The 22244-nt window shown below is 41.8% G+C and overlaps 1 protein-coding gene across 1 annotated transcript in view; it reads left to right on the plus strand.

Moving 5' to 3' along the window:
* Positions 1 to 19488, plus strand: part of LOC139737312 (1-phosphatidylinositol 4,5-bisphosphate phosphodiesterase gamma-1-like) — a 102083-nt gene extending 82595 nt beyond the window's left edge. The window contains exons 21-34 of the mRNA XM_071647988.1: positions 952 to 1074; positions 2673 to 2850; positions 3471 to 3545; positions 3938 to 4041; positions 4919 to 5070; positions 6666 to 6820; positions 9191 to 9287; positions 9981 to 10196; positions 11469 to 11617; positions 13726 to 13843; positions 14943 to 15101; positions 16128 to 16216; positions 16988 to 17190; positions 18532 to 19488. Coding sequence (XP_071504089.1) covers positions 952 to 1074; positions 2673 to 2850; positions 3471 to 3545; positions 3938 to 4041; positions 4919 to 5070; positions 6666 to 6820; positions 9191 to 9287; positions 9981 to 10196; positions 11469 to 11617; positions 13726 to 13843; positions 14943 to 15101; positions 16128 to 16216; positions 16988 to 17190; positions 18532 to 18601 — 1888 coding nt within the window. The 3' untranslated portion in view covers positions 18602 to 19488. The remainder of the gene's footprint in view (positions 1 to 951; positions 1075 to 2672; positions 2851 to 3470; positions 3546 to 3937; positions 4042 to 4918; positions 5071 to 6665; positions 6821 to 9190; positions 9288 to 9980; positions 10197 to 11468; positions 11618 to 13725; positions 13844 to 14942; positions 15102 to 16127; positions 16217 to 16987; positions 17191 to 18531) is intronic.
* Positions 19489 to 22244: the final 2756 nt, after the last annotated feature.

The raw sequence follows: 22244 nt of genomic DNA on the forward strand, positions 1-22244 counted from the left end.
ATTGCCATTTCAGCAGGAGTTGCTGTCAATATCAATTTTTTTAATGAAATGGGGCCCAGGTAGAGAAGGAGTTCACAAAAGTTGGGGCAGCGTGGACAGTTTTCTGTCGAACTAACAAACAAGGAGTGATAATCTTGCATCAGATGCTTTGTTTTCCAAGGGTCTTGCTTTACATTTTGACTGATAGTGTGTGCAACCAGTCGGTAGCATTTTAAGACTCAAACTTGACGTAATGCTAACTCACAGTAATTGCCATGGTAAGAGCAGGAAAGATTTTAAGCTAAATCGCTGTTGCTGTGGTGAATGAAGTTATTTAAAGTAGCAAGAAATTTAAATCTTAACCTGAATGAGCTTTTGGCAAAAGTCAAACCAGTGCAAAGGGAAGGATTTTTTTAATTTCTGTAAGTGGAAGTAACCAGTCAGTACTGTATCACTTGCTGCGCACGTGAGGTAAGCTGTAAAATGCTCTTTGTAGGTATGTAAATCATCAAGTATGAGTGCCTTGTAGTAAATTATACAGAAATCTTTGTCATACAGCTGTGTAGTCATTTGCTCTGACGTATATTATGTATGTTCAGTGTTTTAGAGTTGTGATATACTCATGTGTCTTGCAGAGGTATGACCAAAGAAATGTTAATGTTTCTAGCTTAATTTATGGGAGTGGCAGTTTTGTTTAGTATTTTACGTATAGATAGAAAATATTAAGAGGAATTATGATAATATTAATCAGGTATTAATGAGGTTGTAATCATAAAGAGAGAGCATGATCTTCATCCATGCTGAAATCATTTCACTGTTCACAGTATACCCAGAAGTTATGTCAGGGAGTGTAAACACTTACAAATAGTCATTTTGCAACAGTTAGTAGAAAGGTTTATAGGCTGAACAGTGATTGTGATGTCACTATGAGAGCCATTGCCTGATTGCCCTGTATCGTTGCCGTGGTTACAGATGGTTCCACAGCCGACTCAGCAGGCACCAGGCGGAGGAGATGCTGAAGAGAGTTCCCCAGGACGGAGCTTTCCTCGTCCGGAAGAGCGAGAGGGAGAATGACGCCTTTGCCATCTCATTCAGGTATGACCGGCCTCATCAAGGCCCATTGACTATCAGTAATTTCTATTCAGAAGTGTATCTCATCTCCAAAACCGATCTCTGGTGTTGTACATTTACATGTACATGGTTATAATTGTTTTAGAGAAGAATTGGGGAAGGAAGAGCTTCAAATTGAAATGATCATGATAATTCTAATGTTATGAACCTTTTTATGCCTCCGCCAACGAATTGGCCGGAGGCATTATGTTTTCGGGTCGTCCGTCCGTCGGTACATACACGTGTACGTCCGTCCCGTTTTGTTTTTGTCGATATCTCAAGAACCGTGTGGTGGTTTTACATCAAACTTGGTATGAGGGTATATCCTGGGGGGATAATACTTTGTTTGGATTTTAGGATCACGGGGTCAAAGGTCAAAGGTCACAGGTTTTGTGAAAAAAAAGGTTGAAAATTCATTTTTTTCTCCTTATCTCGCAAATGGTTCAAGGTATCTTCATGGAATTTAGTATATATGCTTGTTCCAATGGGCAGTGATTATCTAGGGAAGTTGGGGGTCATGGTTCAAAGGTCAGGGGGTCAAAGGTCAAGGTCAACTCCTCAAAATCTCAGTACTTTCCTTATATTTATGCAATGCCTAAAGGTTTTTTTTAAAAATTTGATGTATACATGTATTACCCAATATATATTCTGTGGGAATTTCTTGCCAAAAGGTCAAAGATCAAAAGGTCAAAGGTCAAGTGAAAGTGCTGAATTGCACTTTTTCCTCCATATCTCAAAAGTAACTCAAGGTATCATCATGAAACTTACATGTCAAGACATTGTACTATAGACCTATTAGGAGAACCATGCATTATGGCGGAGGCATATCAGTCGCCGTAGCGATATATCTAGTTTCTCTCCAGAATTTACTGACAGATTGCATAGCGCACTAGCAGCATGATGTGTTGCTTGAAAGCATACTTGAAAATGATGTCAACTTGCATGGGCCAACAGGGAATCTTTATACTGTATGTAACTTTTCCCTGGAAGTGTATTTCTTCAATCCCATTTTTACGCTGTTTTTTTTTTTGTGTGTGATAATTAGCATCAGTCACAACGATTGGCTCTGCCTCCAATCTGGGCAGCATTTCATGAAAGTTGTCAGTCACCGCCAACTGTTTTCAGTTGCTGAATCCTTGCATCTGATGGGCCCCGAGCAAAATCCAGAGACTCCAACTCTCCCATTTTCGACGGGAGATCTCCCGCCGAAAACCCATTTTTGCAAAATCTCCCGTTCTCCCGCTTGAGATGTGATTTCTCCCGCCCTGGCTCTTTGTCTCCCGTTGGAAAGGATTTCTTACTTATTTCTATCGTATGTTGAAAAAATAAGCCTTAGATAGCACGAGAGAGCATCTAGAACCCTAGGAACTTGGCGCTTTGCACAGTCTTCCGTTTGCTAGGGGTTTCAGGCGGGAGAATCTCCAGATCAGAAGGTGCTTGGGGTTGGAGTCTCTGAAAATCACTGACAAAACACTTGATGAAATGCCCCTTTAGCATGCATCAAAGAATGTAACAGTGGAGAGGTAGATGTGAATCAGATTACCAGAGATTATCCTGATTATTTTCCGTGGTCTCCTTTCCAGAGCTGAGGGTAAGATCAAACACTGTAGAATCAAGCAGGAGGGGCGACTCTTCACCATCGGCAGCGCTCAGTTCGAGAGCCTGGCGGAGCTGTGCAGCTACTACGAGAAGTACCCCCTCTATAGGAAGATGAAGCTCAAGAGTCCGGTCAACCAGGAACTCGTCGACAGACTCGGAGGGGTAAGGAGGGAGGGACCCCAGTGGTGGCGATACCTATGATACCTGATTGATTGATTTCATGACAGCTGCATGATAGACTCAAGGGTTGGGGGCACTGGGTGTGTCTGAAATTTGGGGATGTACCTGAAAGGAATGGGTGTTGGGGTACCTGCTCTTGTTAGCTCTTGGTAGTTGACCTTTTACACAGGAATCAACATAGAGATCAACAGTGGATCCTATTGGAGCATTGTGAAAGACTGGCGGGGGGATTGATTGCATTATAGACCTTTATTTTAGCCATTTTCTTTTTATATGTTTTATTGTTTCACAGACTAAAGATAGTAAATCAGTCTTTGACTTCAGGAAGGCCATGTGATAAATTTGTTGGTGATCTTGCAGTCTGTGGTTTCAACCCTGTAATTCGTCTCACTGAATTGATTTTAATTTAACGTAGGTTCTATAACTTTTTAATAATTATTAAAGATTCTTAGTCCTTACATACTGTGGAATCTTTTGTAAGTTTGTCATACAAACCTGTAGCATAAGTTAAACAGTTATTTTTGCAGTAAGTGCAGTGTGTGAAGGTACACATCTTTTAAGTGCTGATGTACTTTAGGATGAAATTGTGTTGAATTCCACAGGATGTTGATCCAGATGATGACCCTATCTACGGACCAGGAGGCATCTACATGGACCCCAACCAGTTTGTGCCCAAGGTAAGACTCTATCTCCATTCTTCCTCATCTTTTTTGCTTCTTTTGTTTCTTTGTTCCCTTCCAAATCCTTCTCCTCTTCTTCCTTCTCTTTATCTCCCTCTTCTTCTTTTTCCTCTTCTTTTTCTTCTTCGTCTTCCTTTTCTTTTCCCTCTTCTTCTTTCCTTCCTACTTGTCTTTCCTTCTGATTTATCATTCCTCATCATCTTCTTGTCCTCCTCCTCCTCCTCTTCCTTTTCCTTCTCCTCCTATCTTTGTCTGTGTCTACTTTAGATTGTTGGGTAAGAGTAAAGAGCAATATATTCCAGTGCTAGAAATTGCAAAAGGCAAAGGAAGAGAACAAAGACTGCCGAATTACGAGGGATTTCTTTTTTTTTTTTTCATTGTCGCTGCAGGTGACGGTGAAGGCACTGTACGACTACAAGGCCCAGAGGGAAGATGAGCTGTCCTTCTGCAAGCATGCAATCATCACGAACGTAGACAAACAAGACCACGGATGGTAAGCGATCTCTACTCCAGGGCTGTCAGTTGGCATAATGTTGGCTCATAGATGGGATCGTTATCATTGTGGCATAAGACCTTCCATATGATGTTGTAGTCTTATAAGCAAGCTACCTCAAGATGAACCTCTGATATGAAAAAATAAACATGTTCATTTATTTTCACACGCATAAACTTAAAGTGCATTGCCACTCCACATAGAGAGAGTGCAACCAAACAAAGTGAATATTGAAAGTTTCACCACAGTTGGACCTGAAATGAGAATGTTTTTAAATTTCAAATGTTTACATGTTATCAGTGAACAAGTGATATTGATCACATCCACATACAGTGTACATGCAAATTAGATGGGTTCAAAATTTTGTTGCCTGCCAACCCTTCCAGCGGTTTACATGCACATTCTTTTTTTCAAAGAATGCTTTTGGCTAATGATTTTGCAACTGCAGAACCGTCACTCAACTTTGCCGAGTGCCATGTTACTACAACAGAACAAATAGTGGCCAGTTCTCCGGGGCAGATCCAGGCATTCCTTAAAGGGGAGGGGGGAGCGTTTACAAAATTAAAAGGGGGGGGGGGGGCGCGCCCAATGCGCTCCAATCCCCCTGGATCCGCCACAGAGTTCTAATGCTATATGAATGCTTGTCATGGTTGTATCTTTGCTTGTTACTCTTCCATATACACGCATACATGTAAATGTAGCTTCTAGATTCGTAGTTCATCCATAATGAATGAAATCGTGCCAGATGACATTTTTGTGGAAATTTGCTGTTTTTTTCAGAGGTTTCTAAAGATGCTGTCATGACTGCAGTTTTCTTATGAATGCATTAATTTACATGTGCTAGTAAAATTGCAATGATTCCACTCTTCTTCCCAAGGTGGAAAGGAGACTACGGCGGCAAGAGAAACATGTGGTTCCCGTCGAACTATGTAGAAGAGGTGACCAACCCTCCCAGCGACCAAGGTCAAGATGCTACGTTGCTAGGCAGCCTTCAGAAAGGAGCTATCGATATCACGGGGTGCAGTGTAGGTAAGTGAGCATGACGAGTAGACAAAGCACGGGAGAAAAAAAAAATAATACTGAAATACCACTTAACAAAAATTACAGAGGCTTACCAGTCACCATAGCAACATTTCTACATGTATTTTGGTTTTTTTTTTAAAACTGCATAGTCAAAATTTTCTAAAAACAGTGTACTTTGCAGGAATTTTTACCATTGTGATAGAATATGCAATGGACACCATGCCCCCCTGGATGCCCCCCTGGATGCCCTTTAACCCTAGCTAGGCCGGGGGGGGGGGGGGGGGGGGGCCTCCGAGGCCCCCCCTCGACGTTCCGCGCGATGTATCGCAATTGCGAGAAGCTATCGCCGCGACGTTTCATGACTTTTTTCTTTCGAGTCTCCCGCATCTTTTGACACCAAATTTGCGACGCCCGGGCGCGCGGTTCCGAAGTTACGCATAAATATGTACATGCATGTCATACCAAATATTGCTCAAAAACGTGAATTCGTGTACAATTTCAATGCAAACTGTGCTTACAGGCAAATTTCATAAAAGCATGATTATTTTGGTGTTTTATTGATTAAAATCAATGAATAACAAATTTTCTTGTTCAGAGCGATGTCGCGGACAAATTTCATCAAAAAAACAATGGAAAACATAAGGTCGAAAAAACAAAGAAATACATAAGAAATTCAAAAAAACAATAAAATACTTAAACATTTTTTCTGATATCACAATTTTTTTTCATTGCATTTGCTAAGGACACTAAAAAGAATATTTACACAAAAAAATGTGCCTTTTTTGAGCTTTACTTTGTGATTTATGCCAAATAGTCTGATTTCATGCATCATTATGCATAAATTAGCATAATTTAGCATAAGTGATAATTTTTTGAAAAATTAACTTCAAGGTATCTTAGATGACATCATAGGCTATGTGTGTGCCAATTTTCGTCGCGATCGCGCAGTCGACGGCCGAGATCTGGAGGGGGGGCCTGGGAGGCCCCCCCCCCCCCCCCAGCTCTATCAACTACCTAAATAGCCCGGCCTAGTTAGGGTTAAGCTGCTCCAGCCCCTCCCCCAAGTTTGCAATGTTCTCAGGTAGAAGTCTGCAAGAATGTGTTGAAGATGAACTTGCGATACTTGGGTAATGAACTTGCAATATTCAGTCGCATTAAAGCTTGGGTTAGTGTTAGGCAATGCAGGGCACTTGTTTGTAGGTTTTTTGTTTGTTTGTGTTTGGTGCATGTGTGTGTGTGTGTGTGTGTGTGTGAGTGATAAGGCACATTCGGATTGGCTTGATTAGGCTGATCAAAATAGCTTTTTCTGAGAATTATGCAGATTTTCATGTCATTTCTCTTATCGTACTGTATGTTTGAAAAATGATTTAGCAGCACAAGAAAGAAGAATGCAGCTGATTTTTTTTTTTTTTTGGTGGACGTATTAACTTTATTGTTAATATGGATTTGACATTGAATGAAACTCAAATAAAGAATATTATAAAACAAAAAAAAGTGTGTGTGTGTGTGTGTTCTTTCTGCTTTATCCGGTTGTATTGTTCTGATCACAATACGCCTGATGTGTAAACAATTGTGTGTTTTGTGTCTCCATTGCCGGCCAGAAATGATGCTAGGGGTGAGGACAAAGCAGCAGTACGTGTTCCGCATCATCTCCCCGACCCAGCGTAACCCCATCGACGTGGCAGCCACCGATCTGCCGGAGCTGGAGGCGTGGATGGGCTGCATCCAGATGGCATCTGTCAGTGCAGAGGAGAGGGTGAGTCATATCTGGAACCTAAACCACTGATCTCTAGAGGAGTTAAACAGATGCCTCACTGGTCTGTTACTTTGAAGCCACCGTGCCTCCATCTTACCATGCACATAGCCCATCTGTGACCCGCTACAACAAAAGGATCCGAAAGTCGGGGGAGGACAATTTTCTGAAAATGGCATGACATTATTCCCTTACTCTTCTACTTTAATTACATATATAGCACAACTCATAAAAGTACTTGGTTGCGGAGATATCGATAGACTTTATTAGTGCATGTCAAGTGGTTGTGGAAATCAGAGTTTCGTGAAAAACACCTTCAAAATTTTCCTTCCGCCGCTATCATAATCAAGGGGAGGCAAGACAGTTTTCACCACCTTGACAATAGAAGGTATGCTCCTAGCGACCTCCGCGATGTTCATTCAAGCTTAGCGCCAGCGGTCTACGCACGACCAATCAGTAATCAGTATGCCACGCACTGACCAATGAGATCATTCCCTCGTTGCTCGGGGCGGAGTCTAGCTGCGGCGCTAAATCCAAATCTTCGGACGCAATTCTGTCACGTTGAAAGTCTCAAAATCATTGCCCTAGAAAAACACTGATTTCTTGCCTTTCCTTTGATCGTCAAGCTTCAAAATTTCGGCAGATGATAGACAAAACATTAGACTACAAAATCATTGCGAAAGCAGAAATCCGATTGTTTTGACCAATTTTGATGATGTGACTTCAAACTTGATTTTTTTCGGCTCAGCCGTCAGCGACTTTAGGATCCTCTTGTAGCTGGTCACATATGTTTGTGTGCGTGGAGCTCATGACATCACATGATCTTTGATGACAGTCTCTGCTGGGAAATGCATGCATTGTCTCACAGAGTGTGCCTGGTAAGATGGCGGTGTGGCAGTTTCACCTGTTTGTAAGGCATGAATGCGTCTATGATGGATCCAGATACCTCCTATAGAAATCAGTGGCTTAAACTTGCAAACCTTTCGGGAGAGATTTTCAAATCAAGTCTCAGGTGTCAACACTCTGCAAGGTTGTGATTTTCATGTCTAAATATTGTTTTTTTTTTTCATATTTCTCCAATCATTACTACATGAGATCCCACTCACACATGCAGTCAATTCGCCATGCACATACATATACATATGAAATACACTGGGAAAGCAACTTTTTCTCAGCAGTCAAAAAAACTATAATTTCGGCATTTTTTTTTTTTTCAGGCCACTGGCCTATTGGCCCATGAAAACCATTTCTTAGGGAGAAAAGCTCTCCTTTGTCTTCCATTTGAAGAATCTTGAGAAATTATGGTGACAGATTTCGACAGTTGAAGGGTAAGCCAAGTGTGAAGATATAATAAGCCAGTTCGGAGTGAGCTGATGTGCACATGGGTACAAGTGGCCCTTCTTTTTCTCAGTTGGTTAGGCACTGCATGTGTTTTCAAAGTGACATAGTGCATAAACTTGCCTGATGTAACAAGTTATGGCATTCACCAATCATGTTCAAACAAAAGATGAACTTGCGAAGTCCTGGTGACCAGAATGATCCTTCAATTAACACTTTGGTATTAAAGCATTCATTTCATTATTTTACATTGAATGTATATAAAATCTTTTCTTATTGATATTGCCAAATACCACTTTTGCTGTCAGGTAGATGTGCTGGTGAGCACCTTTTATAAGGATTACTTGAAAATCATCACATCACAGATGCTTATCTCAATGAATTTACAAGCCAACATGCCATTTTGGTACAAATGACCTTTTTCTACTCATATGCAAAGTAGAACCTCAAAATTATCTGATAAAATGAGAAGAGCTGTTTTTTTTTTTTGCAGCAGATGCGAGTAGGCATTTTCTTCATAGTAAATAACTAATAATCTCAATGATAAGATTGCCATTTAATCCTCTGATGTTGGCTGTATTGTCGCCGTCATGCTAGAAAACAATAAGGCGACCCACAATTTGTTGAAAACTGGGTACTCTAATAGCAATGGGGATAAATTCGACCTTTGATCAAAACTGCATTGACCATTTATCATTTTCCAGTGATTGTGATTTATCAAAAGGGTCTGAGACATACATGTAGCAACCTTCTCATTTTTTAAAAATCAAAATTGCAAAATGAGTAATTTCATATATACTTTCAATGTCATTGCAATCAGAGCAGTTTGACCCCATTGGAACACAAAGTGACCTTTACAATAACTTGCTGGAATTTTGAAGAGGGTCAGTGGAACCAAGCTAGGTTTATGTAGTATCACAATAGCAACCTAAGAAATGCTTTCAAATCTTTGTCCCACTGTGACATGGTCATGGGACACACATGTCTCTCATCCGCTAATCTTCTTACCATGTTGCTATGGACTGTTTTTAACAGAGACAAGATGTGCAGAAGTCAGAGCGCAGGCTACGAATTGCCAGGGAGTTCTCCAGACTCATTGTCTATTGCCGTTCCGTTCCCTTCACTGAAGAGAGTAAGTTCATGTCAGATTCCTGTTCCCTTCCCTTCACCGATGAAAGTATAGCTCATACAAGATTCAGAGCAAGTGAAAACACTGTTGAATAGAGTGTGAGGTCTCTTGAATCTCTGTGTCAGTTCAATAGTCTACACAGTACTCGCTGATAATTTTGTGCACAGATGATGATGATGATGATGAAGTCTTGTATAGCGCTGGTATCCGCCAAGTCAGGCGCTCATGGCGCTTGCTCCAAAATGAATACATAATTCAGCTTAAATTTCATGGGTGCACCGCTTGTGATATGACAGTTAAAATAAAGAGAAATAGTTCCAGGAAGATATCTTCGTGAATGCCAGTTAATCGGATATTATTGCGAGTTGAGGATTTCGCACTTGATGGTCTCCTCGTTGTTGTGAAAATGTGCAGAAAACAACACCAACCCAAATGTTCGGAAGAAAGTGTGACTTCTCAGACAAACTGTTTTGTTCAAACATTCTATAAATGAGATCGAATCAAAGTGCAGATGACACAGTCACAGCAGGTTGTGTAGTCTGAGTCACCTTCAAAGTGTAGATGTGTTAATTTTCACAGTGTGGATTATTTCCTTTGATGGTGTGAATGTCACCCTTTGACAGTGTCTCTGGTCATCCGTGCAATACAGTGTGGGTGTGATAATTCCATTGCAAATTAAACTTCTTTGCCTCGCAGGGATTCCTGGCAAGTACTACGAGATGTCGTCGTTCCCAGAGACCAGGGTGGAGCGCTACATGCTCCCTGGCAAGTCAAAGGTTCTGCTCAAGTACAACCGGATGCAGGTGAGCCGGACGTACCCCAAGGGGCAGAGGATCGACTCCTCCAACTACGACCCCATCCCCATCTGGCACTGCGGTTGCCAAATGGTCTCCCTAAACTACCAGACCCCAGGTAAGGAGTAAGGCGGGATCTCCCATGGGAGAGACAGAGAGTCCAATGTGAAAGCAGTGTGTGAGATTTGTGTGAACGAGTGTCCTATCCGTCACCTGCGCCATTTTCATTGTATCTACTTGCTGACTTTGAGCTAGAAACTCAGTATAGCGTAAAAGGGGATATTTCTAATTGTTTATATTTCTAATTTTTTTTTTTTGCACTTGGCTGGATAAGATGAATTTTTCGTGATCTTAATTCCACAGAATCAGAACATTGATTACCGGGACATATGGCATGCAAAAATATTTGCATGCTTTTATTTTCGTGATAGCTTCTGGTTGTGTGAAATGTGCAAAATTTGCACACTGCGAAAATTTACACTTTTACAGGATTTGCTGATTTTTCTTTGTTCAGTTTATATATTCGAGGAGCATCTTTTTTTTTTTTTAATGTTGGTTATGAGCAGGCAGAGCTTTTGGACCAAAATGTCCACTTTCCATTTCCACCATGTTTCATGTCAGGGTAGCTTTTGATGCAGTAATAACCCATCTATATCTGTAATCAAGCTTTCCACTCAAGCTGAAGCTGGAGGGCATATTTTGATAACCCTGGTCTTTTAAGTACTGAACATATATTCCAGATGCTTTAGATGTGAACAGATGTGGTCAACAGTGTCAGTCTTAAAAATCATGTCAAATTTGTGTAAAAAAGAGGAAGTTATTTTTGCGTAATTGTTCTTTTCATTTTGTGTACACATTGAGAGTGATTGTGTAGATTCCATAAATGCGTTTACGAGGAATCAGAAATGAAGATTACAGAAAAAGAATAAAACTTTCACAAAATATTTTGAGAGAGAACACAAAATTTTATCGGTTATCAAAGTTGACTTAATGCATGAAAAGTCATTCATATTTGGTTTAATGTCAGCTCATTGCTACAAGTAGCCCTGTTCCGACTCCGGCACCATAAATCGCATGTAGCTGGGAGTTTGTTGCATGTTGTGAGCAAGTCTACTGTATACGCCATATATTTCGTGAGTCTACATTTTCGCGAATTGGGAATTCGCGACGATTTCATGAGTGGTTAAATTCGCGATCGTGTAGTCCTGTACTGAATGGAGAAGTGTATACGCGTACGTCACATTCACATTGGAATCAGAGTCAATAGTTTCGTGTGTCTGTAATTTCGCAAATAGCACCTGCCTCGCGAAATTCGCGAAAATAAAAACCTCACGAAATAGTCGGCGTATAGAGTAATTGGTCATTTCACCTTCATTTGCCTCCCTTCCAGATCGACACATGCAGGTCAACGAGGGATTGTTTGCTCTGAACGGTCGCTGCGGCTACGTACTTAAACCAGAGTGTATGCTCGACAAAAACTTTGATTCCTTCGACAAGAGGACGTTGCTGGGCGTGGACCCCATCCATCTAACAATAACAGTGAGTTACCATGGCAACAGCAATGTCACAGCCAATCAACAAAGAGCATGTCAGTTACTGGTATTGCAATTGCAACCACTGTAGATCAAACACACGTAGATGCCTATATGAAATGAGCCTTTCCCATCGCTCTATAATTTTCATCCTGAATCCACTCCTTGGACATGACCAGAGGCTAGGAATTTAGTAATTCTCGCTATGGCCAATGACGTAAAAAGTACCCAGATGTGGCTTTTTCGTCAAGATTTAGTGCACTTCAGGGACTCGGGCACTTCCAGTGCAGGGCATATTTTGCACAGCGCTAGCATGCGCGTACGTGTACCTTACCTAGCGCTGCGCCGGCCACGGATAGGCCGCTGTACCCGAGCCAGCCAGGCCTGTGATACATGCTGTAGCTATAGCCCCCGCATTGCCCTAGGCCTTGCATATAGCATGCAGCGTACGCATACAAGCTAAACATACCGGTACTGCTTAATCATTGCGATCGACTTGCACATCAGTCATCTCTGCATACGCTGAAAATAATACTGGAAAATATTCACCCACATGGATATCGTCATGGAATGCCCATCTTTTTTTATTTGTTCTCTGTCGAAGTGCCGCGAACACAAACGGGAACGAACCGTGATCTCGAACTTATCCTGTCTCCGAAGCAATTTCTTCTAAGCAAGTCGCACGCGCTGTGGAGTCACCTGGAAACTTCACCCACGTCACATCTCGCATGCCAGGGACATTTCTGTAGATTTGTTCGTTTATTGTCGTACAACCAACACATGGCAGCTTCGCAGTAACGACCCATATAGTCGTATTTACAGCAATTTCTCTAGAATGGAGAAATTTCAAATCATATAAAAGCTAAAATTCAAGTCAAGGAAACAGTAAGTACACATAAAAATGGAGTCGGTTGTATGTAAAGAGCATTAGTCGCGTATCATGCGCGTAAGAACGGAAGTGACTTGGCTCCCGAACTATCCCATAATGCACCGTAAATGACGCTTAAATCAACATCCGGGTACTTTTTACGTCATTGGCGATAGCGAGAATTGCACATCGCGTGTATATCCATGTGAATAGCCTGCAGTGTTCCAGTCTTCAATACTTAGGACTTATGCTGACAACCTCATAAGGATCATCACATTGTGCACTAGTAATCGCCCCCGTGTATGTTAGCAGTCTTCAGCACAAGATTTCTTTTGTGTGCTGTACCACGCATTGCTGGGGCATACTTGCATATGCTGTCTACTGTAGATATTAAATCATTGGTAGCAGTTTTTGTCGAGCCCACCGGAGGTGCGGGGAGACTAAGGGATCGCCTGCGGCGTCTGTCCATCCGTCTTCCATCCGTCCATCGTCCGTCCGTAACGCTACAAAAACTTGAATAACTCTCTACTGAGGACTTCAATTTCGATCAAACTTGGAGGGAAGAGTGGATATACAAAGTTACACATTTTACTGAACATGAATATCACCTCAAGGTCAAAGGTCACAGGCAGGGGTCAATGAACTTTAGGGCCCAATGTTAAGTTTTTACGGCGCATTTCGATTATGGCTCGTAACTTTTTATCCATATGTCCATTTGTAACCAAACTTGGCTGGTAAGTGTCCCTTGGGGAGTTGAAGGTCACCACAAGGTCAAAGGTCATAGGCGGTGTCAATGAACTTCCGGGAGTTAGAGAAACATTAATTTCTTCTACGCGAATGGGCGAGACACATTTTGGCACTTGCCTTGTTTAACAAGAAGGTTATTATAGGCTTGTTGCATGAATGCTGCCTATTCAAATTAATGCATTTACTACTTCTCCCTGCATCACTCAGGTTCGTTTGTATTGATATAAATTGTCTGCCAAAGCTCTTGTGCTATGTATGATTGCAAGATATGGATAATCCTCCACTCAAACCATTATGTGCATATAGTACCTATTAAGTGATGATGTCACAGTCTTTTCTTATACCTTGGCTTGGAACCAGGTGCGAGCATGGTGTACAGCAACAATAGCATTGATCGAATACAATATTTGGGCCAGGTGAGGTTGTTTAAAACCAGTTTCTGTGGTGATGAATAGCTATGAAATAATTCTTTTGTACTTTATTAACCCCTCCAACCCTAGATCATCTCGGCGAGGCACCTGCAGAAGACCGGCCGTGGTATCGCCAGTCCCTTTGTGGAGGTGGAGGTGGTAGGCGCAGAGTACGACAGCGGCAACAAGTACAAGACCAGCACCAAAGGTATGTCGGGTCCTGCTCTCACACTTGATGCAAGACTATTTATCCTCACTAATACTGCCGAAGACTATCCCCTCTCCCCCTCATGCCATGACCGTACCCACCTTCACGTAGAAATCCAAATGAAATATTTTGTGACCACAAGTATGTACTTTTTAGAAGGCTGCAAAGTATGCATTTCATTTCTCATTTAGCCCAAGGCACTTTTGAATAGAACCAGGACTAGCCAATCACCTTCAAATACTGTAAAACATGATATATTCGCGGCATGAAATTTTCGCAAATTGGAGCTGACAGCCTTTTTCGTGGCATGAAATTTTCGCGAAGTGCTACTGGCGTTCAATGCATATAGTGTAAACAAGAACTTCCGCGTGCATTTTAATTTCGCGAATCTTGGCGCACGCGAAATTCGCGAAATAAAAGTGCACGCAAAAATTCCTCGTTTTACAGTAGATGCTTTGATACTTCAGTAGTCTTCTGTTAGCGACTAAAAAACACAGATCTGTGTGCAGCCACCTCTGTATGGCTAATCCGAGAATGGCCTTTAATAGTTCAGTTAGAGTTGGTACAGGAGTTTTATGTTGTTGCTTATGGTCTTAATGTGTTCGTAGTGGCTGATTAAAGAACAGTCCTTCCTCCATTCTCCAATTATCTCATGGTCCCCGCACCTGTACCTGTATTGGTGATAGGGCTTTTTCTGTTATTTCCCCCATCTCTTTGGAACAAACTCCCTCTCTATATTCGTAATGCTGAAAGTGTTGCTAAGTTCAAATCATTGCTGAAAACTTATCTATTTACTCAATCCTAAATTTTGTTGTTGTTGTTATATCATATGTACATAATGCTGTATCTTACTTCAGTATTTTTCCCCCAGATTAATGCGCTTAGAAACATCAGTTTTAAGTGCTATATAAGTGTTATTCATTACTCATTATCATTAACAGTCCTGTGCTATTCTAAAGAGCACAATGATATCCATAATTGTCTCACCATTATGAATGTAATGTGTGCAATTGCTTGTACTTGTATTAACATTGTGATCACAAAGGGATGATTGTCATCTTGTTAGTTTTAATCATCTCCAATTTGACCCTCCATGCAGCCGACAACGGCTTCAACCCGGTCTTCAACGAGGTGTGCGAGTTTGACGTGACCAACCCCGACCTGGCTTTCCTCAGGTTCGTCATCCAGGACGAGGACGTGTTTGGGGAGCCCAACTTCTTGGGACAAGCGACCTACCCGCTCAAGGCCATTCGAACAGGTGACCGCTGGGGATGGACACTCCCACTTGTCCCATGCACTACCGACACAATGATTGCTGTGAAGTAGCAGATACTCGTTCCGAGAGAAATCCTTATTTTTGATGGAGATGTGTTTGTAGATTAGCAAAATGAGAATAAAATTCATGAAACCAGTCATATTTACTGATTGATACATACCTGACCAGCAAAAATTTCCACTTATATGATACAATATTTTCATGAAAGCAGTTAATCATGACTTCATGATGGAATATGATAAGGTCTCTTTCATTTGCCCAGGAAAATTGTAGTTGTGTCAGACCAATTCGAATATTTCTAAACATAGACATACTGTAAGAGGACAAATTGCAGTCATCAGTTCATTGAGGACTTTAGATTTCCGAGTACGTATGTAAACATTTTCATTAAAAAACATAGCTATTGTACCAAGATATCCCTTAAGGATGAAGCGTCATCGAGAATACAGTAACCAATATGATGGTGACTTTTAGTGAGAATACAAGTTTCATGTGATCTAGAGCAGGGCTGACAAAATCATCCATAGTTGTGTTGCAGTCATTTTTGTCGAAGCAGACACCAAAATCGATAATACCAAAAGGATGCGAATCATGATCTGTGGCACTTTTTAAAGACATAATTTTACCATTTGCAGATGAAATAAAAACCCAGCATTCATGCTTTAAAACAGTTCTAAAGTATGAGTTAGGGATAGAAACAACCACTGTAAAAATTTGAATCAGTAAAATCGATGTTAAGTATTGTTAAATATACAAAATGTGAACTGTAGTTATAATAAAAATGTTTCCAGACTAAACCGTCTGCAGTTACGGTTTATTGAGGAAAGTACTGATATCTCCTTATATTTCAGGCTTTATTGCGAAAATTTTATATGGTAGGATGTTTTGTGGTATAACAAACCTACGTATATGCATCAAATGTGATATCTTGAAAAAATTTTTAAATCGCCGCTCCCAAAGGTAAACAGGACCTTTAATTATGTTCTCTTTCTCTGGCCTCCTACTCAGGGTACCGGTCTGTGCAGCTGAAGAACGGCTTCTCAGAGGAGCTGGAACTCGCCACTCTCCTCGTCCACGTGGACAGGAGAGTCATCGGGGTAAGTCCAGACCCAAACCACCACCACCCCCATCTCGAGAAAGGGGTGTAAAAACCTCACCAACATTAAGAGCACATGATGCTGTGCTCAGAGAGAGAGAGAGAGAGAGGGGGGGGGGGGGGGATAGAAGAAGACCAGAGTGATGTGAGGGGGAGGGTCAAGAAAGAGAAGATCTGTGAGTTTTAAAACAGCTGAAATAAATGGGTGAGTAGAGTAAACAACAAAGAACTGTGCAGATATGATAACAATTTTGCCAGAATTTATACATGGTCCTTTGAAAAGACAGATTAGTTCAGCTTGCATCACTTAGTGGGCATGTCCATGTGTGCATTTGTGTTTTTATTCGATGTGGGAGATGAATGAAATTCTCTGTGCTTAACTTCAATGAACGTATCAGCATTGGCAGCTAGATTTGTAGCCAGTTGCCAATACAGTCTAAAGCAGCAGGTGGTTGGATTAGTGGATTTGGTCTTACTCAGTAGAGACAGTCAAAGGCATTTCCTCTTATTTCTAAGGAAGTCAAATATTCAAATTGATATGTTATGATGTAGTATAATGTGAGTGTACCTCTCGGTGTATTTGTTGTTAGTTTGAATGTGTAGAATTTTTTTTTACATTATTTTTGTGTGTGTGTGTGTGAATGTGTTTGCTTGTGAGATTTGTGTGAAAGGTGAATTACTGATAGTCTACGGTATATACAAATGTATGTGGTTCAGGAGCACACATAGATTACTGACCCCCCAACTCTGGCCACTGACCTATCCCCTCCAGGAATGCGACGACAGCGACCTCTACGCCTCCATCCAGATCCTGAGGGAGCGGACGCGGGAGCTGACCGCCGTGGTCAACTCCATGGACAAGGCCGGGGACTCCACGGCCCTGGCGTCCTCGCCGGAGTCGGACGCGTACCGCATGAAGACCGCCGAGCTCAACAACTGCCAGGAGGCCCTCTTTAACCTCCAGGAGAAACGCCAGTGAGCACCTCTCCCCTCCCTACTCCCCCCCCCCACATGCACCCCCCTCTGTAGCCACCCATGGCCTAACTTTTGCCTAAACTTCGTCCATCTTCAACCCATTGAGGACGGGCTAATATGCCATAATTGCTTTTGAGGACAAGAGTTTGTAGTTGCTTGATAACTAAGCAAAACAGTAATCATCATTTGATATTTTTTTCAAGATTCAAGATGTTGGGTCACATCATTACCTCATTTCAGTCATTTTTGTCTCGCCCACCGGAGGTGAAGGCGAGACTAAGGGATCCAAATGGCGTCCGTCGGTCGTCCGTCCGTCGTCCGTCTGTCATCCGTCCGTCGTCCGTCCATCGTCCGTCGTCCGTCACAAATGTTAAAGTTTACCTGCAAGACTCTCTTATGATGCATAACTTGGCAACTGTTACAGCAATGGCAGCCACACTTGGGTGATAGAAGCACTAGGGGTATCTTCATGTTATGGTGTTGTCGGAGGTCATGTGATGATGTCAAAGGTCATTTTATCACACGTAACTCAGCACATGTTGCTACAATGGCAATCAAACTTGGGTGATGGTAGATGTCTCTTGGGAAGTTGAAGGTAACCACAAGGTCAACGGTTGCAGACGGGGGTCAACGAACTTTTAGGGCCTAACGTTAAGTTTTTAGGGCGCATTTCGTTTATGGCTCCTAAATTTTGATCCCTTTGTCCGTTTGTGACCAAACTTGTTTGGAAGATGTCCCTTGGGGAGGGGAAGGTCGTCACAAGTTCAAAGGTCACAGACAGGGGTCAACAAACTTTTAGGGCCCAATGTTATGTTTTTAGGGCGCGTTTTGATTGTGGCTCATAACTTTTGATCCCTATGTCCGTTTGTGACCAAACTTGGACGGTAGATCACCCTTGGGGAGTTAAAGGTCATCACAAGGTCAAAGGTCACAGAAAGGGGTCAACAAATTTTTAGGGCCCAATGTTAAGTTTTTATGGCGCGTTTCGAGTATGGCTCATTACTTTTGATCCCTTTGTCCTTTTTTGACCAAACTTGGATGGTAAATGTCCCTTAGGGTGTTCAAGGTCACCACAAGGTCAAAGGTCATAAGCAGGTCAATTAACTTCTGGGAGTTATAAAAAATATTAATTCCTTGTACGAGAATGGGCGAGACACAATTTGCCGATTGCCTTGTTAAGAACATCACTGCCGTAGAGTGTGTCCATGTCAATGTAGTAGGAAGTTATAGGAGCTGACAGGTGTATCGTCTAGGTTATGTTCAGTACGTCCAGATGAAATTATCCTGTGCTCACGCACTCACTTCTCTTGCGCTTTCCACCTTCTTTTCCTTGTTCTTCAGGCAACGCGTGGAGAAGAAGAAGCTGAGGAAAACGGCAAGCAACAGCCAGAGCCGTCTACCCAGGTCGTAACTCCGCTGTGCTGCCGGAGCGACACTCGTCATGTCACAGGCACAGTCCTCCTCACAGAACTTCTGTTTTCACCTCAAGAACTTTATAGGACATGGAATAATTTATCCGTGGAGTCTCTGTAGAAAAGTTTAGATATTAGGCATCAATAGTATCAGTGACACCGATATTTTTTTATGTCGTTTATTTTTTGTGTGGTCAAGATTGAAGCTTCAGTCTGTGTTGTGCATCTATTTGCGTCTGAACGCAGGACAAGGAAAGATAGCTGACTTCAAGTCAGAAAAAAGTTTGAGATTTCACTGAGAAGCTAAACTGACAAAGAAGCCGCATTCCAAGAATCTGTTGTGGTATGAACGTTCACACTTTTCCCCGTGGTAATCTGGCGACTCCATTTCTTGAGGGAAGAGAAACTGATTCTACGACACGACTTCGAGTTGGACAGACAGTGACCAAAGACATCTGTTGACCGTTGATGAGAAACCACAATCGACCCTCATTTGAGGCCTTGAATAGGCTACTGAAGATATGTCACATCCTTTATATGTCACATCTTTTATTGCCAGATTATTTTTTGAGTTTGCCAGGAACACTGTAGTGCTGGCTTGACTGTTCAACGATGGGTTTAGGAGGAATTTTCTCGCCTTGGGTGCGATATTGAAGATGCTAGCAGTATTTAGTCTCCTTGAATTTTGACATTCACGTATTAAGCAAAATATCCTTGGACAGATCTGGTTTGAAATATGATTTCATCATTGCATTTTTACACAGCTTATTTATGACACCCATGTGATTAACGATAACTTACCACAATGAATGTTCAATTTTTTTCTCCCTGCATTTTTTTTTTTTAAATTCATGTATTGGACTATCAATAAAAGCAGTCGGTGCAATAAGTTTAATAGATCTTCACACAGTAAGAACAGTTTTCCGGGTATGAGATTTGAATTAAGAGATTAATGGTGACGTGATTGCCCTGGTCAACTTGCAGAAGTCAAATTGCTGAGAAGTGTGGCCTGAGAAGGGTTGGATTTCTGGTGTGGAGATGTTTTTGAAGTACTTGGAAAGTTATTTGGTGTATTAAATCTCGAGCCGAGTGCTACTTGCAAAATAAGTGACACATCTTGTGGGAAGTGCAGAACCAGGAATACATGCCAAGGAATGAAACGAAGTGGAGGGAATGCGACCGGAACTCGTCCACCTCTTGTGCCGGGAACATGGAAAATCGCAAGACGAATGTCACTTTGTAACGCGAGTGATATTAGGCAAAGTGCGGACCTGGATTCGTCTAAATGGACCAATAATTTTTTTGTGACTGTTAGTGTGTGAATACGTCATGCACGTTTCAGGCACCAGTGTGAAAACTTCTTCAATCGCTAGACGGGGAGAACACTTTCACATGTCTGCCAGACACCAGCAGTACGGTCGTCTGGTAGTCCTTCCTGGCTTCATAGTTCAGGTTCTTCAAAAGTACTTTACGATTAGCTTCACAGTTTTGACTCACTCCAACATGTCAGTGCAATGTAGAAGCAGACACAGGACTCTCTGCAACTCCATTGTATAACCATAATCCGACAAAATAACTCTTGTATTACAAGCACTGCCCTCAGCTGCTATCGAGAGAAGTGTGCATAAATCATGTGATGCCACAGATCAGTTGACTCTCTCAGTATTGCTTGGCCCACTAAATATTGTCAAATCATGTAAAATTGTGATTAACGCTCACTCCACATGGCACGAGTTGAAAGTTTATTCGCCAGATGTCCACCCATATTTTTATGATGATACGAGAATATGCATTGATGCCTAACCATTGCAATAAGTCCAATCACATACACAGGTATCTGCACGCAAATGAAATGCATGAACTCTTCCTAGCATGAACGTATAGGTATGAGTTATCAAATATTTGACTTCTTAAGTTAGACTTTGTAGCAACACTGATATCTGGTTTCTGTTGCTATTCTTAGTCCAATTAAGTGAATATTTGTATTGTACTTGTCTCAGCAGAACAAATGAAATTTTATAACACTCTTCTGAACGTCCAAAATGTGATATCATTGTATGGTAAATCTCATGTTTTTGTTTTTTTTCTTCCGCTTTTCCAATCTTGAGTCTACCATGTAAGTGATCTCACTCGAATGATCACCGAATAATCTGTCTTTCATGATTTTCGTTTTCGCAAACTTGACAAACTCTGTTTACAGGGCCCCCATATAGCAAAGAGGGACCATTTGGGGGAATTCACCAGCACAGCGAGATGAGGTAGGTCTCGCGAAAATGTTTTGAGGGATTGCATCGTCATCATGGCAGCCAAGTCGCAATAATAGTGTACGTCTCGATAAGGAAGAAGCACTTTGGCCACTTTGGTGGAGGTGGATACACTCTCAGCTTTCCTCAGCAGTAAGGAGCTCAAGGTTTACCGGTAGTAGCAACACGCTCACACAACCTTCAATCATGTCGCCCCATATTCTTTATATGTGCTATTCAGAAAATTATGTGGGACAGCTAGTTATACACTCAGGTGTGATCACGGAGAGAGTTTGTAGAATTCATACAACTCGCATTATTGGCGACACATCTCGAATTGGAGATGGGGCTACAGTTACCCATTTCCTTCAAATAGCTTCAAAATGAAGGCTGTGTCTAAACATCGATGGAACACGAAGCCCATTACAAGCAGCTGGAAATGTTTGCAATGAAAACTTTAGTCCCACTGACATAGCAACCTTGGCCTGTAGGTGAGAAGTTGGATGCAAGTTGAATCGTATACCACTCGTCTGTCCAGTGTGGAACGAATGGAGGAATAAACGAAGGAGACTGTACAGCAACGTGATGTGCAGAAATCGGAGGAAGAGTGGAAGCAACCTCTGCACGTTACCAAAAGACTTTATTTTGAGCGTTAATCTACCATGCGTTGTCATCCATCACTCTGCTCTGAGAAATGGTCATCATTATCACAAAAGTTTATCATCGATCTTGGTAATTAGTGTGAGTGGCGTAGTAATCGCAATCAGGCCACAGGCAGAATCTTATTTCGCTAATTACACTAGTCCTTTGCGTGCATGATGACGTTTTGTTCACGTCCAAGGCATAAAGCGAGTGAGTCTTTGTAACTACTAAACTTCCTCGATGACAAGAAAATTTTCTTCCTCGTCCAACTGTTCAATGGTCACCTTCATTGCCAAGATGCAATATGAGAGACATTTTACACTGGCTCTTCATCACACTTTGGGACTTCATGCGGATATTTGTTAAGCTGTTGTGTTGATGTATAACAACCAGATGCTTGATCCCGTTGTCAAGGTGACTGCCAGTGATATGTGCAAAGTAGTGAAAGCAGTCCGGTAATAAGAGAGTCAGATCTCTTTGCACATTTCTGGACCAAATTGTGGCGAGCGTGCATTTCTTTCTTCGTCCAAAATGTTGACGACACAAGCACACGCTGGCAAACGTAGACCAGGTGCTTTGTCGTGGGCAGTCTTGTGCCGGTGTTTGCAGGCTGTTCCTGTTTCATCGATCGGGGGAAGTACTTTCTTCCAATGGCTCGGCATGTTTTCGCTGCAGTTGTCAAGTGGAAACAGGTGTTATGGGGTCTCCACTCTCACTTGACAAAGGTCAACAATATCATGTCACTGTAAACATTGAC

Source organism: Diadema antillarum, unplaced genomic scaffold (genome assembly GCF_040938485.1).
Source record: "Diadema antillarum isolate AM-2024a unplaced genomic scaffold, OU_Dant_1.0 scf00000028, whole genome shotgun sequence".
Lineage (NCBI taxonomy): Eukaryota > Metazoa > Echinodermata > Echinoidea > Diadematoida > Diadematidae > Diadema > Diadema antillarum.